General features: G+C 38.5%; 4 protein-coding genes across 4 annotated transcripts; all 4 read right to left on the bottom strand.

Moving 5' to 3' along the window:
• Nucleotides 1–1586: 1586 nt before the first annotated feature.
• CBG12976 lies at nt 1587–7414 on the bottom strand (the record flags this gene model as incomplete). Its single annotated transcript, XM_002630490.1, has 11 exons — nt 1587–1724; nt 1774–3306; nt 3373–3441; nt 3487–3555; nt 3604–3723; nt 3774–3868; nt 3913–4365; nt 4876–4999; nt 5066–5348; nt 5397–5845; nt 7043–7414. Coding segments are annotated over 11 exons (3705 nt in total), but the record flags the coding sequence as incomplete, so codon positions are not given.
• A 2921-nt stretch (nt 7415–10335) lies between these two features.
• Nucleotides 10336–10416, bottom strand: CBG25537 (the record flags this gene model as incomplete). The annotated part of the gene is made up of 1 exon (XM_045242190.1): nt 10336–10416. One exon carries the CDS (start codon nt 10414–10416, stop codon nt 10336–10338), a length of 81 nt encoding a protein of 26 aa, XP_045099350.1.
• A 966-nt stretch (nt 10417–11382) lies between these two features.
• On the bottom strand, nt 11383–12693 carry CBG25538 (the record flags this gene model as incomplete). The annotated part of the gene is made up of 3 exons (XM_045242189.1): nt 11383–11498; nt 12234–12409; nt 12443–12693. The coding sequence occupies 3 exons, from the start codon at nt 12691–12693 to the stop codon at nt 11383–11385; spliced, it is 543 nt and encodes a 180-aa protein (XP_045099351.1).
• A 2511-nt stretch (nt 12694–15204) lies between these two features.
• On the bottom strand, nt 15205–15294 carry CBG25539 (the record flags this gene model as incomplete). The annotated part of the gene is made up of 1 exon (XM_045242188.1): nt 15205–15294. The coding sequence occupies one exon, from the start codon at nt 15292–15294 to the stop codon at nt 15205–15207; it is 90 nt and encodes a 29-aa protein (XP_045099352.1).
• Between the last annotated feature and the right edge of the window lie 1131 nt (nt 15295–16425).

The raw sequence follows: 16425 nt of genomic DNA, 5'->3' as shown, positions 1-16425 counted from the left end.
TGTTCCAACTTTCTAACTTTGCTCTCAAGTGAAGTATCCACTACTGGCTTTTTCACTTGTCTGAATCCTCCCGAAACCGCGGATTCGTACGGCTCTTCCAACACGACGATCAGTTGATTCGCATGCTGTTCCCTTTTCGTGATGGTCACCTTCACTTCGACGGTATTGGTCTCTTCAGCCCCGACAACGACATCATCTAGTTTCACTAGCTGCTTTTCGATACTGCTCAACTGCTTAGAAACCTCGACCGGCTCTAAGCCGTGCTCATCACTCTCTGGAATGTAGGTCAACTTTATTCACAGGCCACGAAGCCAAAATTTATTGAATTCAAAGAAAAAATGTTTCGAGAATTCGATGATCAGTCTTTTAGAAAGAAACGCGAAAATTGTGAATAAAGTACAAAAAGCTGTTTTTAGTCTTTTTTAGACGAAAACCTATCCATTCCTCACACAACTATGGGTCAGACTACAACTAAAAAAGGCAACCAGGCACGACGAAAGTTAGAGAGTAGACGTTAGCATAAAATTTCAGGGACTTACAAAGACAAAAATTATTTGGTTTGGTTTTTAAAACGACGTTTGACGATGTGAGCCCCTCTCTACTCATTCACTACTGGGAAATAGATATAGAGATGTTTGTACACAGAAAAAAAAAGAAAAATGTTTGTTTCTTAGTAAGCTAGAATGGCTTGTTTAGTATTATGTTCGCAAATTATCTCCATATCGTCGCCCAGCTCAATGTATATCGAACTGGATCTGACACTGCTACTGGACTCTGTAAGAAGAGCAAAAAGTGTACCTGGTGCCATATTTTTTATATGTGTGTCATGTCATGTTCTTAGAAAAGTCACAGTCTCTCTCCCAATCACTCATAGTCTCAAAAAGTCTCAAGTCTCACGGTAGATCAAAAAATGCCGACACGAACAAGCAGATGCAACGAGCGGGAGGCACTGGGTGCCGACTTACCGTGATGATAGAATGAAGAATGTTCGTAGTGCTCACTCATGTGCTCATATGAACTGTGAGCATAGTGAGACGATTCTTGATGCATCATACTGCTGCTCTTCTGCTCGGAACGCATCTCCCGATGCTCTCGGAGCCGACCAGATGATAAGGAGGAGAGTCGCATCGAAGCGTGCACATAGTTGCCGAATACTTTCTTGAATAGCACGAACACGGTGATCTCGCCTCTCGCATCCTTGCGACGAATTCGTAGATCTTAGGACAACAAGAGTATGAAAGGGGAGTTCGAGGGGGTCTGGGTTATGCGCCTTAGCCCTAACTTACTGATACAGTCGCGCGACGCTTTACAAGAAGTTATGATTTTTCTTTACGTACCTAAAATTTGGCCATGGTTTCTTCGTTTCGGCGTGCGCGTGCTCGGTGCATGGAGATGGTGGTGGTTGGTGTGTGGGTGTGTGGGTGTGTGTGACTTGTGTGTGTGTTTGTGTGTGCTTAGGTGGATTTTTGGGTGTTTGTGCATAACATTGAAATGGGGGAACATGGTTCAGATCAAAATCACGCTCAATCATGTGCGGGGTGGAATCTCAGTTCGTGTGCTAAGGGGCAGGGAGATAACAAAATAAACTAACCAGTGGCTGCCTCGGCGACAGTTGAAGATGTCGATCCACGCTCTACTCCAGTGTTCTTGATCATGACTGCACAGCTTTCGGCGACTTGCTTGAACTCGGCGAAGCGAGCTTCAGATGATTCGCGGTGGACGTGCTGGAATAAACAGGATTAGTTTCATATATCAGAATAGTTATAATGTTACCTTCATCTTTGCCTCGGTCTCACTCAGGTTGGTGCTCTCGCTCTCGCTCTTCTGAAGGTAAACCATATTTGAAGCATTCTCTTCTGACATCTCCTTGAAACGTCCGTACGTGGCAGTCGAGTTGGCTGACTTTGATGATCCTTCGACAGCAAATGAATCCGCATCGTGGAAGATTGTGGTGGAGATTGTAGCGTTCTCAGTTTCAGCTGATCCAGCAGCGAACACAACTTTGCTCTCGTTCTTTTGCTGACGAACTCCGACAATTTCTTCTTTGGAACTCTTCTGGTTTTCGAATCCACACAACATCATAGCCTGTTCCTCACCCAATTCACGGAACTTTCCAGATCCCTTCTGAGTGTTGACATGTTTTGTGGTGAGCTCGGCACTTGCTGACGTGGCTTTCTGGTTTGCAATGGTGCATCCGATGGTGGTGTTCTCCTTTTTTATTTTTGGTCTTCTAATTTCAGAAACAATTGGAGAGTGATTGTTTGCAGTTTCGAATGTAGCCTCAAAGATGGATGATGATTCTTTCTTCACCAAATCAACAAGAGTTGGTGATCCACCATTCCATGACACCATCGATTCCTCAGATTCCGATTCGTAATGACGTCCCTTGCTTCTGAATTTCTTTTCACCAAGAAGTCGTTCTCCTTCCATCTGCATCGCATATTGTCCTCCTTCAGCCTCTCTTTCCAAGAATCTCTCTTCGGATGATTCAGAATCCAGATGCTTTCCACGTTTCTTGAATGCGATTTCTCCACGAAGATGAACTCCTTCTTGAGACATTTCATATTGACCTCCTTCTGCTTCCACTTCCTTCTGGGTCTTCATTGTGGCTACCTTAACTTCTTCGACATGTTGTACAACTGCCACGTGTTTCTCTTCTTCTTCTTCCGTTTCATATCTCTTGATTCTTCGCAACGTGGTTTCATCTTCGAATCGTTGTCCTTCTTGTTCCATTTCATACCCAGCAGCCTTCTGTTGTCTCATCATCTTTGATTTCTTCAACAAGAAAGTGATAGTGTGAACAAGTGGAACTGCAATCTTGACAGTATAATTCGAGGTATCCTCTTTTTTTGCAACATCGCAATCAGCAAATGCATGAGCACATCTTGGTTCCATTCTGATAACAGTCGGTTTCTCGATACTTTCTTCAGTCTCGAATCTTCTGACTCTCTTCAAAGCTCCTTCTCCTTCGAAGTGACGTCCGTCCTTGATCAAGTGAATATCAGCTTTCTCGGGATCTTCCAGCTCGATTTTTTCTTTTTCAAAAACGTCCACGTAGATCTTTTCACTCTTCTCAAGTGGAATAGGAGATGGTGTTTTATCGGCAGTCTGCTCGTAGTGAAGTCTCAATTGTTCTTCAGCTAAGACATCGTCAGCTCGTTCTCCAATGACGTAGGTTTTCAGAATATTCGTGACGTCTTCCACAACTTCCACTTCGATATGAGTGAGAGCTGATACAGATTCAGAATCTTCTTGGAGATCACTGAGCAATTTCTTGCTAACTTCGGCTAGGTAATCTTTCTTGTTCTGAAAATGTTCATTTTCAGGTTTTTAGAAGCTTTGGAATTTGTTGAAATTTAATTTAAAACTCACAACAAAATCAGGAACTTCTAAACTGGCTTCTCGTTCCATTTTCGTTTCGCCATTTTCGATAAGAGTGATCTGAAATTCTTCCTTTTTGGAGCAATACTCAATATTGCTTCATACCTTGTACTTGGATTGACCGTCTTTCATCTCTTCCAAGATCAAACTCTTCTTTCCAATTGTTGATTTGATCTGAAACTTTGTAGTTGTCTATTTTAACTATCAAGACTCAATCAGTACCTTATAATTAGTGACAGTGTCTCTGACTGTCCATGCACTTGAAATGCAACTATCTACAGTAATCAAGTCGGCTCCTACGATCTTTTCCATTTTGAGCTTTCCTTCAACCGTCGTTCGGACCTGGGGAAAACATATGGCAATTGAAGAAATAGTCAGAAAGTTAAACTCACCACTGGAGGACCTTGTCGTTTTTCTTCATATTCAATTTCGGTTTCCCGACGGTTAGCTGGTCCGTTCGAGGCACTCCGTTGTTGGATTTGGATTTCTGAAAACATCGTTCAAAAATTTTTTAAATCGGTTCGAATTTACGTCTCTCGTTTCTTCTCTCTGCTTGTGGAGATAACCGACTTGATCTGTCGTCTCTGTTGAACTCTCTGCCACGATCATCATCAGTAGCCGTATCGACGCTATTCTGATCCCATGTGTACACATTTCCCACTCTCAGTTGTCCACCATCTATCGTCTTGATTGGTAGCTTTTGTTGAACAGAACTGAGAGATGCGGATTTTGGCAGAGCTCTTCTGCTTGGCACTGGACTTGGCTCCGTGGACAGACGGAGTAAGTCAAGTGTCGCTTCGTCTAGCTTCGTGACAGATGATGTTGGAGCACCACGAGTTGTTGGACCGGTGGCTCCTTTTTGAGCACGTGGACGATACTGTAGATGAGCACGGTCTCCGAATGCGGATTCGTTCATGTTGCGACTCAGTGGACCGGATGATTCATCCACAAAGTGCACATTGCGTGGAGAGGCTGGCATTGACACTAAAAGATTCAAAAATTACAGTAAAACTTGTATTCGAGGGACCCCTTTAATAGAAGGGCCCCACTAATAGAAGGGCCCTCCGATAGAGGTTTGGAATATTAGAAGGGGTCCCTGTAATAGAAGGGCCCCTTAAAAATGTTTTTTTTTTTGAAATTTTAAATAAACCATGAGAGAGGTTTGGAATACTAGAAGGAGCCCCCTTAGAAATGTTTGTTTGAAATTTAAAATGTTCATGGGGTTTCAGTTAAAAATAGTCAGGAAATCTCACAATTTTGAAAAACTATTTCTGATCAAAACTGGCGCATTTTGATGAAATTGACAGATTTTGATGACGAAACGGGAATTCACCGATTTTTTCAAATGAAAATTTGTGGAAAATATGGCCAGAAAAATAAAAGGGTCCCTGTAATAGAAGGGCCCTCCCAAGGTACATGGAAACAATAGAAGGGCGGACCCTTCTAATACAGGTCTTACGGTATATGAAGCTAGGAATGGAATAGGCCACTCACTTTCACGATTGTTCGATCTTCGAACTCTATCAATCGTTGCATAATCGTCCTCATCAAGGTTCGTATTCACCATTAAATTTGGTTGTTGATGACGACGATACTCCTCATGGGAGTGTGTTCTTCCCTGAAAAAAAGTTTGGTTTGAATGAAGTTCTACGAACTCCCTATTCCTTAAAAATCAAAAACTCACCCCGGATCTTCTTTCAGATCGTTGCAATAACTCCTGTTCGCGTTGTTTCGCGGTTTTTCGTTCGCTTCGCGCATCGATCACGTCTTCAGCGAGATTCTGTTGACTATTGTTACTTCCAGAACCGCCGAACCATCGAGTGAAGAATCCTCCTCCACTCGATGCTTGTCTCTTATCCATTTTCTTCTTTTTCTCCTTCTCCTTTTTCAATTCCTTCTTGTGATCTTTGATCTTCTTGGCTTCCGATGCTGAGCTAACAGCGACTTTCGTCGACGTTAGGGTATCACTGAAAATGCCTAAAATTTTTGGAATTTCTTCAAAAATAACAACTCACGGTGGTGACGGTGATCCTGATCCTCTCAGCGGTCTGAAGCCAGGTTTGCGCGTTCCTCTTTCTCTACAACAACTTGGATTATTGCCTTCTTTGTCTATATAGTCAAGTTTCCGTTCTACAACGAGTGGCGGCGTGTGCAACGGTTCGACATCACTTTGTACATTCAACGAAGTCTCCCACATTGACATGCGTTTATAGTTGGCACTGGACGATACGAGTGACGGAACAGCGACATGTGGGACAGACGAGGATCGTGATTTTGAGAGTTTTTTATTGTAAACAGGTTTTGGAATATGTATAAGACCCGGCACCTCATAAGGTAAATCACGTCCATCGTCATCGGCTATTGTCGGTTCGCGGATCTGTTTTTTCTGTCCACGAACCGCCCGACCACCTGCTACACATTTACAAAGACAACAACGACAACACACACAAACCATCCAACTGATCTGGAACAAGATGGATTGAATAGACAAGGACAAAGATTAATTGCTAGTTCATGATGATGATGGGTAGGATATTTTCAATCATCGTAAAACATGTAATACGAAGAAGAGCCTTCTAACTTTTAACTTTTAAGTTTGAGCCAATTTATCTCGGTACCTTTCAAAGATATCAAAGTTGTCAACTAATAAATTGTTTATCGAAATATCAAAAGCATTTCGTCAGTTCACACATTTTGATATCTTGCATAGGAATTGGGAAAATTTAGTTCAAACTTGACAGTGTGGGAGCCCTTAAATTGCAGGTTTTGCTAAGTATTGAATCGGGTGGCAACTAGTAGAAAATACAAAATAGTTTTTATATATTCATAGAGATTCCTAGTAGAATTATTGTGTAGATCTAAAATTTCTTATTTCAAGGTTTGGGATATCGATTGTTTTTTTGTTGTTTCCCAAGTTTTAATATTTTTAAAAAGGTGGATTTGTTGCTTTGGAATGTTTGGCAGAAAGGAGGGGAAACTAATGAAACGATAAAAAACAAAATTATGACTCATTTCCGTAACTATTTGTGTCATTTCATATACCGTAAAATCTGTAATAGAAGGGCTCCCACACTATCAACCTTGAGCTCGATTAACTCAATTTCTATGCAAGATATCAAAAATGTGTCAACTGACAAAACATTTCTGATATTATAATAAGCAATTTATCTGTTGACAATTTTTCGATATCTTGGACAAGAACCAAGAAAACTAGCTCAATTTTAAAAGTTAGGGCATTTCTATTAGAGGTTTTGGGGTCCATTTTTTTAACATCCCTGAATCTCATAAGTTAAAAAATAAACGAATAAAAGGAATTGCGGTTTCGTGTCTATTTTCAAAAAATTTTCAGTCTAATAAAAAATGCCCAATACAATGTTTCCAAGGATCTATAGGTAGTTTTTCATTACAATACTCTTAATATTCTTTTCCGGTACAATAGATTTTAAACTCTTGAAAATTTTCCTTAAAAATCGATAAGAAAAAGGTTAGAGAGTGTTTTAACAAGAGGGTTATCATGTCTTTTGGAGGAGGGATTGGTAGATGAAGCCTCTAGGACTGTACACATGTTCAAGTGGAAAAGGAAAGCAAAAGAAACGCAGAAGAAAAGGAGCTGCGGAAAAGGGATAAAACGAATTGATTGGAATTTGAAAGTAAGAGTTACCTGGGCCACCAAAAGTGCTTGAGCGGTCGACTGTCCGACCGCTGCAGCGATGAGATCCAGTGGATCGGGAATGATTGAATTTAGGATATAATTACAGGATGAATAAAATAAAGAGCTCAAAATAGAAGTATCATTTTTCGATCGATTCTTCGTATCAATATCAATGCTTTGACAGGTGCGAATAGCTGTTTGCGGCAAACGAATAATCGGAGAGGAAAGTAAATCTTTTGCCACAAAACCGCCACCACTCAAGTGGTTTTCTGTTTCTGAGTGTGATAAACTTTTTAATCGGGAAGAGTCTTCTGATTCAGATGTTACTTCATCTGAAGTTTCATCAATTAACTTTTCCAAACCAGAATAGTTAGATTGCTTCTGGTATGACGTTATTTGAGATCCGGGGAAGTCGCTAACTTTTTGGAATTCGTTCATTTCGGATTCGAATAAGACGAAGCAAGTGTACACGGGGTTGAGTGATTGAACTTTTTTCTTTTCGATTACAACTACCAGTACATTCGTTTTGCCACCATCTTTACAAAGGACTAATGAAAATAGTGTGTTGATTAGAGAGACGGAAGAGGAAATTGAGAGCAAATAATTAACGAGTGTTTGTGATTAGCGATCAACATAAGGACCGAAGCGTGGAGGGAGTACTAACCGACCACATAGGTAGGTCAAAACTGTTTCTTGTGATCTACGATAGTCAACTTCTACTAAGTTACTCATCAGATCTATTGTTCGATGTTTTTTTTCTAACAAATCTAGATCTCAACAGTTGTTCTGGTAGCAATAGACAATACCGTAAAACCTGTATTAGAAGGGTACCTCTAATAGAAGGGCCCTCCGGAGGTACCTTGGAACAATACAAGTGCCCGCCCATCTAATATAGGTTTTACGGTATTTAAAGTTTCATGTACTCGCTACTACCGTAGGAAAACCAGGAAATGTTTCTGAATCTTCTACTTATACTGGTTTTTATCTTCTAAAAGCTCTTCACCAGATATCTTTAACCTTTCATTCTCATGCTCTATGTTTTGCTCATTCATGTCACTTGCTCTTTTTTCTTCTTCCTGCTGATATGTTTGATCTAGTTTTCTCTGCCAGTTTTTCTTTACCCAACCAAGTGGCTTGTTATCCCGTTAGAACCAAAATGCTCTTTTCTCCACATCGTTTGCACCATCCGTTTATATTGTTGACCTCGGGAAAAATCTGTCGCAACGACTATCACTTTTTGTGGAACTTATGTCCTAGCGCCAAGCTTTCTATCTTTTTGCTGCTCTCTTTTTCAACTCTTTTGGCACCAAACCAATAATTCCAGAGCTGAATTGAAGTGACGAAAAAGATTTACAGGATGTTTCAGATATTCCAAAAAGCCAATAAGAAAGAAGATGGATGAGAAAATTCAAAGCTAGAAATGTCACGGAATTCCAAACAGACAGCTGTTGATTTTTGAGCTCCCGGCACAAAAAGTGTTATATAAGTGACAAGAGAGAAATGAGGGGTAATTATCACACACCCTGACAGAAAAAAATGATTTGAAGAGGTGAAACCCAGAGCTAGAGAGAACTGTGAAAAGTAATAAAAATTAGGAGAACAGTAAATGGAAAAGCAAGAATAATGGTTTTTGAACAGAAGGAGAGAACAAGCAGAGAGGAGGACAAGATACTTGACAGGCAAAAAAAAAGAAAAACTTTTTAGAAAAGTGAACGTAGACTGGCACGTCATGGTTTTCGAGATGTGTTTTATGGAAACAGAATACAAAGCACAAGCAAAATTCGCGTATACGAACCTATAGGTTCTAATTGAGGTTCTTAATCAAAAAGAGAGATTTTATAGAATGTTCTTCTGAGCTCAATTATCTCGTTTGTTGTGAAAGATACCGAAATTTTGTGAACTAATAAGTTATGTATCATAATATCATCAACATTTTACCAGTTTGACATCTATTACGGGAATCGAGATAAAATAAAAGAGATATTTGAGCTCGAAGTTGACGGTTTGAATAGACTGCTAGTAGAAAAAAATACGGTAACTCTGGTATAAATATGAAAGTGAAAGAAATTATAAAAAGAACTTATAAATTTTAAAATTGAAGAAAATTCTCGCTCGTCCATCCGAGAATGAAAAAAGAAGTGAAATCGAACAGCTCGTATAGAAATTTTAACGACTGGAATCCCAGTTGACACATGTCGCATCATTTCATAAGAGATACATATGAACAGAAGGAAGAACACACATATTCAGAAAGGAAACTCACACTTTCAGAACAACAAAAACACACAGCAACAAGAAAAAAAATATCAATCAATACACGAATAAAAAGATGAAGAGATAAAAGAGTATCTGGAATGATAACAGGGTGTATGTGTGCATGTGGGGGCGAAGAAGCTAAGAGAGGAGAGAAGAAGAGATGATGATGAAGAAGAGGATCCCGAAGAGTGTGTGATACCCGCAGAAGCTCCCCTCCCGGCTACTTCCATCGGGCGCCTGTCGTTCGCGTCTGATGTCTCTTCGAATCAATGTTTATCTGAGTATTTCGCTCGAGTTTGTAGATGATGAAGAGAAGAACAATCAATTGGAGCTGATAGAGAGGGAAAAAGCAAAAAGAAGTGCCAGGATGTTACAACCTGGGACGGCAGGCAAGGGGAATAGCGTCCATTCAGTGGCCGAGAATCACTTCGTCAAAACTTTGTTGATACTTTTGAAACGTTCAATTGTGTTGACCACTTCAAAAATGTTTTGTTGGAATTTCAAAAACTTGTGCTCAACTTTCAGGTACCCACTGGATCTTCACTGGTCATCCATCTTCCCGCTTTAAACTCCGACACACATCATGAAAGAACATTTATTAGTATATCTGATGGACCCAGGAATCTATAGAACATTCGAGTTCCCTAAAAATTCGTTCCCTAAACATTCGAGTTCCCTAATTCGAGTTCCCTAAAAAAATTGAACCACAATAATATTTTGTTGCGGATGGATTCAAAGCTCGAGTCATGCAAACAAACACATGTCGTCGGAGCCTCATAATCTTGAAAAGAAATACAAATGTTTCAGAAGGGTTGACGATACTATGGGATTTCAAAACGTTAAACGAATTTGAACAGGTGAATTTATGGGCATTATAGAAATTGCAGATAATCAGCGTTCCGTTTTTTTGCTATTTCAATTAACATTATGATATAAAATCGAGTCCTAAAATTAAGATTTTGAACCGAAAGGTGTGAAAAATTACAGATATACTACAGTCAGGTGGTAGTTGAAGACTTTATTCTGCACATTTGGCTTGATTAGAATTAGAATATCTCGAAAGATCCTAAAACACTAATCAGCAAAGATCTAGAATCTTCTGAAATTCTATAAATTTGGAATACCATGAAAACGAGGGAAATCTTAGAAGAAACTATGGAAATGAGTATGTAAAACTCAATAGGAAATTTAGATGTGTATTTTTTCATGCGATAGGGCTTTTCGATAATATCGTAAGAAAAAAGTGAGTATATTTTTGATGTACCAAGGACAATATTATTGAATTTCAGATGGATTTTTATTTTTCATTGCAATTTTCATTAAACTTTATCAGGTTAATGATGTTTCAACTTTTAGCTCAGATTTTAATAAAATTTTCAGAAAACATAATTTTCAGGAGTTCTAAACTTCGCTCCACATTCCATTTTTTCCTTGTAAATTATCGTATCAAGGATGGACGGAGAAACAAGAAAAAAAAGAACGGCTGACAAAGATGACCAACCAGAGACGCACGGACGGACGGAATGGAAAAATAGGGATGGAAAGGGAACCGGAGCACATCCACCATTTTAAATACTTTCTGAGACGGGGAATTTCAATTACAATTTTTCTGGTCGACGGACGGACAAAAATTCAACGGACAACGGACAGCCGAAAATTGCCGAACAACGGACTATTCGTGCATCTCTGACGTGGAGCACCAAATGACCAAAAAAGGATGAGACGAGAAACCAGAAAATCAGATCAACCGACAAAGAGGACCAACGCGCAAAAAAGAAAAAAAGAAGACATATAAATAAAGTTCACATTCTCTTCCGTTGTCTCTTCCGTTGTCTTGCCATTCGTTCTTGTCACGTGTTCCACTGAAATTTGTATTTCAAAATCACGTAAAATTCGAAAATTCTAGTGGCACTTAAATTTTTTCTAATTAACTCAAAATTTAGTAAAATTTGAAACTAACCTTAACTGCAGCTGTTAGTGAGAACGAGAAATCGTAGACATCATAGACTTCTGAAATAGAACTCCAATTTTTTAAATTTTGAAAATTCCAAATTTTTTTTGTTAACCGTCTTGCGACCGAAAACTTGTCCAAATTATGAAAATTCAGAACTGACCTCATCTGTAGTCCCTTCTGTTATTGAAAACTTGCAGGTCCGGGAAACATCGTAGACATCGAAGACATCGTAGACTTCGTAGGCTTCGCGGAGTTCTAAAACAGAATAATTCGAATCCTGTCTAATGCCCCTCAAAGGTTCACGGTTTCTCGAATTCTAGCCCAAGGATTTTTTTCGTTCCATAAATTTTTTGTAAATTTCATGAAGATTATATAGTAAAAAATGAATCAGATTTTTTTGTCCATTGTTCTTTAAAACGTCGCAGACTGTTTCGCATTTCGGTAGTGAAAAACTCACCGTGAAGGTTGAAACTAACCTCAATTTTAAACCATTTCGATATTCGAAACTTTCCCTGGGAGTGTTGAATCAGTAGATATCGTGGACATCGTTGACATCATAGACATCGTTCGAAGATTCCTGAACTTGAACGTTGCAAATTTAATACTAATTTTTTTCGAGTTCTACCAGACTATACAATTTTTCCTGTCCTCATTTTTAAGGGGGTTTCAAGGAGGTCATCCGCCATTTTTCCTATTTCAAAGAAATTAAGTGGGTTTGAAAAAATGCGTTCACGTTTAGGGAAAGTCAAACTAAAAAATTTGAAATTCGGAAATTAATCTCAAGTCATTAACTGGATTGTCAAAAGTATCTCAAAAAATTAATCATAAAAAATGCCAAGTTTTTTTTTTTAAATCGAGCATTTGTCGTAAACCCTTCCCAAATTTTTTGAAATTTGTTAAAAATAGTCACAATTTTTTGAGAATTTCAAAGACTTTCTAAAAACCTTCAAAAGTTTAAACTGGCCTCAATTCTATTCATTTCGCTATTGCTAATTTTTGATTGGAATCGTAGACATCGTAGGAATCGTGGGCATCGTGGGCATCGTGGGCATCGTGGGCATCGTGGGCATCGTGGGCATCGTGGGCATCGTGGGCATCGTGGGCACCGTGGGCATCCTGGGCATCCTTGGCATCCTGGGCATCGTGTGCTTAGACTTCGTGGATTTCTGAAATCTAGAATATCAAAGTCTGTCTGATACCCTTTGAAATTCGAAACTAACCTCAATTCTATACCATTTCGCAATTCGAAACTTATCCTGGAAGAATGTAGACATCGTAGACATCGAAAGCAGCGTAGACTTAGTAGAAGTCGTAAGCACCGTAGATCTCGTAGCCTTCGAAGACTCCTGAACTTGAACGTTGCAAACTTGATACTAATCTTCTCGAGTTCTACCAGACTATATGGTTTTTTTTTTCTGTTCTCATTTTTAGGGGGTTTCACGGAGGTCATTCTCGGTTTTTTTAAAATTGTAATGAAATTAGATGAGCTTGAAAAATGTGTTCACGTTTAGAGAAAGTCAGACATTCAAGAAATTTGATAGTGAAATTCGAAAGCGAGTCTAATAACAAGGCCATCAATGTAATTTTCAGGAACCCAGGAAGATGTTATTTTCTGGTCTTTTAGGATTGGAATTTTTCGAATTCCGAGATCTCGAAACGTTCAATTTTCTAGACTTCTGAATGTTAGATGTTCAAATTTTCAGACTTCTAGATTTCAAAATTTCTGACATTTCTAAATTCAAGAAGTGGAAGTTTCAGGTTTACAGATTTAAAAAAAATTATCTTTTGTTTTCTATTTTTCTATTCCTCTCCAAAGCTTCTATTGTAAACAAATTCGAACAGTAGTCAACTTTTGAAAAAATTCGAAGGGCACTCGAACATTCAATCCATCATGTTTTCCTGAAAATGGAAAGACTGGAGACTTTTCCGGTGCAATTTTCTTGCTATAATTATAATATGTGTAGTGCACACAAAATGCTGTCTCGAACAAGGCAAATTCCATTTTCACTTCAAAATAACGTTTATTCTGATTTCCAAAAATTTTGCGCCTAGTTTCTCTCTTCCCTTGGGTGCTCTTTGTAATACGATAACCATTGTTTTCTACCACTAATTACTTATTCCATTGCCTTCTTTGTTTTTTTGGTGTGGTCCTGATCCCCCCCGTAAATAATTTTTCATGCCACTGTGACAAAATAAATTATCGCTTCGTCCCATCTGGCCAGACGAGTTTTATGGCTCGTCATATGAACATTTACTCGTTTTTCAAAAACTGCTGATCAGATATTTGATCCTTGTGTTTGATATAACTCTTTTGACTACTTTGCTATTTTTAGAAGGCTCTTCCTCGCTCGAAGAGAATAACATAAGGAATATTTGTTCCCTAAAAAATACTCTCAATTTTTCCATGACTCGATCCAATTATATAATTTTTCATTTCATCCTTCATCTGTAATAAATTTATTTATATTTTTTAATTGTACCATGTGGTACCCTACCTCTCTCATAAAGTTCCCAAAATTGGCTTTCATTCAAATTTTTTGGAACATTTAGAAATTCTTGAATTTTCTCACGAATTCAATCACAAGATGCATTCCTCTTTTTCTTTTGAATCAACACCAAGTGCTTATCAAAAAATGACAGGTTACCAAACATCGCTCCCTTCAATCATCTTTGTTCACAGACACAGACACTAAATGGTAGACTATATTCCAGGTATTCTTACTCCCAAAAATATGTCTTTCTTTTTTTTTCAAATCAATCCCAAATGTCCAATTAGTTCCTCGAGATTCTGTGAATATTAATTCCCCTGTCCTTCCTCCACCCCCATTTTTCTCTGTTATTCTAGACTTGTCTTATTTTGTCTTCTACAGCCGGCCCATCATCACCCAGATGCATCCATCATATCAGAATTACAATACTAAACCAGTGATCCTTTTCTTCTTCTCTCCTTCTGTCTAACATTGAAACTCAATAGCGATCGGTTAGATAGTATGCGATATTGATAGACCACCAGACACAGATTACACTATGATCAGAAAGCGCACTTTGTGCACTGGCTACGCTGTCGGCAAGTGGGCACTTTGATAAAAACTTTTGCCATTTTATTGAGAATATTGAGCTCGGACTTAGACCCTGCTACTACGAGGATCGTCAGTGCTCAGTTGTTTAGTTCAGTGATCCAATCGAATATTTCCACGTCATAAAACATTCTTTTGTTGCTTCCAATATTGTATATTTCCTTCTTGCTCGAGCATTGTTTTAGTTTTGCATGTGTTAGGTGTAGTGAATATGATTCTCATCTGAAAATGACTCTGACAGAAAATGAGATAGTAACTTGTTTCCTTCTGTATTCTGGCTCTGTTGATTTACGTTCAATCAAAAACTACAAGATCCTAATGTTGAGTGTGACAGCTTTTCTAGAATGTCTTCATTTTATTCATTCAGTACTAAATTTTTAGAAAAGTATGAGTACATTATTAACACTGGACCTAGAAAAATCAATATTAAGTCATTATCTTGCAGTTTTAACAACCATCCTCTGAAAAAGTTTTGAAACTAGATACCGTAAACACTCTAATAGAAGGCCACTCAAACCGACAACCTTGAACCCATATATCTCAGTTCCTGTAAGTAATATCAAAAAGTGGTCAACTAGCAAAACGTTTATCACAATATCATCAATATTTTATAAGCCAACCAATTTTTGATACCTTTTACAGGAATTGAGATATATGTGCTCAAAATTGGCAAGCCCAGTTAATGAATGTCTGCAAAAATGTTTATTATAATTTCAAAACAATTTTGCCAGTTGAAAACTTCTAAATATCTTTTACAGTAACTGAGATATTGAAAAATGTTTACAGTACCTGACGATATTCGAACATAAATCAAGATCCAATTACCACTCGAACTGTTGATTAATTTCTTTCTAGCTCCCAATCTACATAAAGTAATATGTTTTCTATTTTTCAATTTCTCCATATTGTTTCCCCCTGTGTTTTTCTCTCCTCTCGTGTTTTTTCCATTTAATTCTGCACATGAATCTGTTCATTATTCCTCAACGTACCCACTGGAAAAAGCGTATTTTCCTTTTGGTCTCCATTCTCATTTTCTTCCTTTTTTCCCTCCTATTTATTTCCTTTTTCTAACACTCTACAGAGTAACACAACCTCCTTCGTCATCGGCCCCGTATTTTTAACACAATAACAATAATAAATGAACATTAGAAATACGTATAGAAGAGGTCCCGGTTACTTTTCCTTTTTCATCTTCTCTATTCAATTCATTGCCATCTCCCAGTAGCCTTTTAATTGAACTCACACACCCGCTATTATCCGGTGCCCCGGAGAGAAGGGAGGGAACCTTTCGTGGCTTCTGATCTTTGTTTGTTCTCGCACTTGTCAATCCAACCAACACACAGAAGAACAACTCTTTAGTTATTTTTTTCAAGTTCCCGACCCAAAACTAATTTTGTATCCTTCTCCCACTTTGTCTCTGTTCCCATCCCCAAAGTCGACATCTGGAAATTTCTGAGACCTTTGAGAATGAATTGAGCCATCTGATGTTTAGTGCCGTGATGAGTCAGTAAAGATCTCGACTCCGGCTCTTCCCCCCGAATCATAGGTTTCATCATTTTTCTGATGGCTGTGAGCTGGTCAGTATCTGCTCGGATCAGCCAACAATGATCCGGATTGGAATATATTGTATAAACATATCGGGACTTAATTTGATCCCGAAAACCTGGAGATGGATCCATGAAAGTTTGGATTTCTGAAGGACATTCGAGAGTGTTTCAAGGATATTTTCGATCGCCTATAAAGTCGCAGACTAGGCAGACTGAAACTGTTGAACACTTTTAAGTCAGTCACTCTAACCTCTTGATTTATTTTTTGCCTGTTAAAAGTAAATTCACCTTCTGATTGTTTTTTTTTTCAAGACTAATGTCTCCCTACCTAGGTTTTAATCAAAACTAGCTAGTAGTACTAGGTAATTAATTTTCATACTTCAATCTACTTCCCCGAATCAATCCGACCAAAAGTGTCGATTATCTGGCTAAAGCCACTTTTAAAGGTTTTACGTATTTAAGATAGTTTACTAGTGTTTGATGCATACTTGAAAAATCAAGGCCCTGCACGGCCCACGACATCTCCGGCCCGGTCCGGCTTGGTGGGCCCGAGTTTTT

This window comes from Caenorhabditis briggsae (assembly GCF_000004555.2).
Source record: "Caenorhabditis briggsae complete genome, chrII, whole genome shotgun sequence".
Lineage (NCBI taxonomy): Eukaryota > Metazoa > Nematoda > Chromadorea > Rhabditida > Rhabditidae > Caenorhabditis > Caenorhabditis briggsae.
The sequence above is the reverse complement of the archived record's forward strand: the minus strand, read 5'-3'. Positions and strand labels throughout refer to the sequence as shown.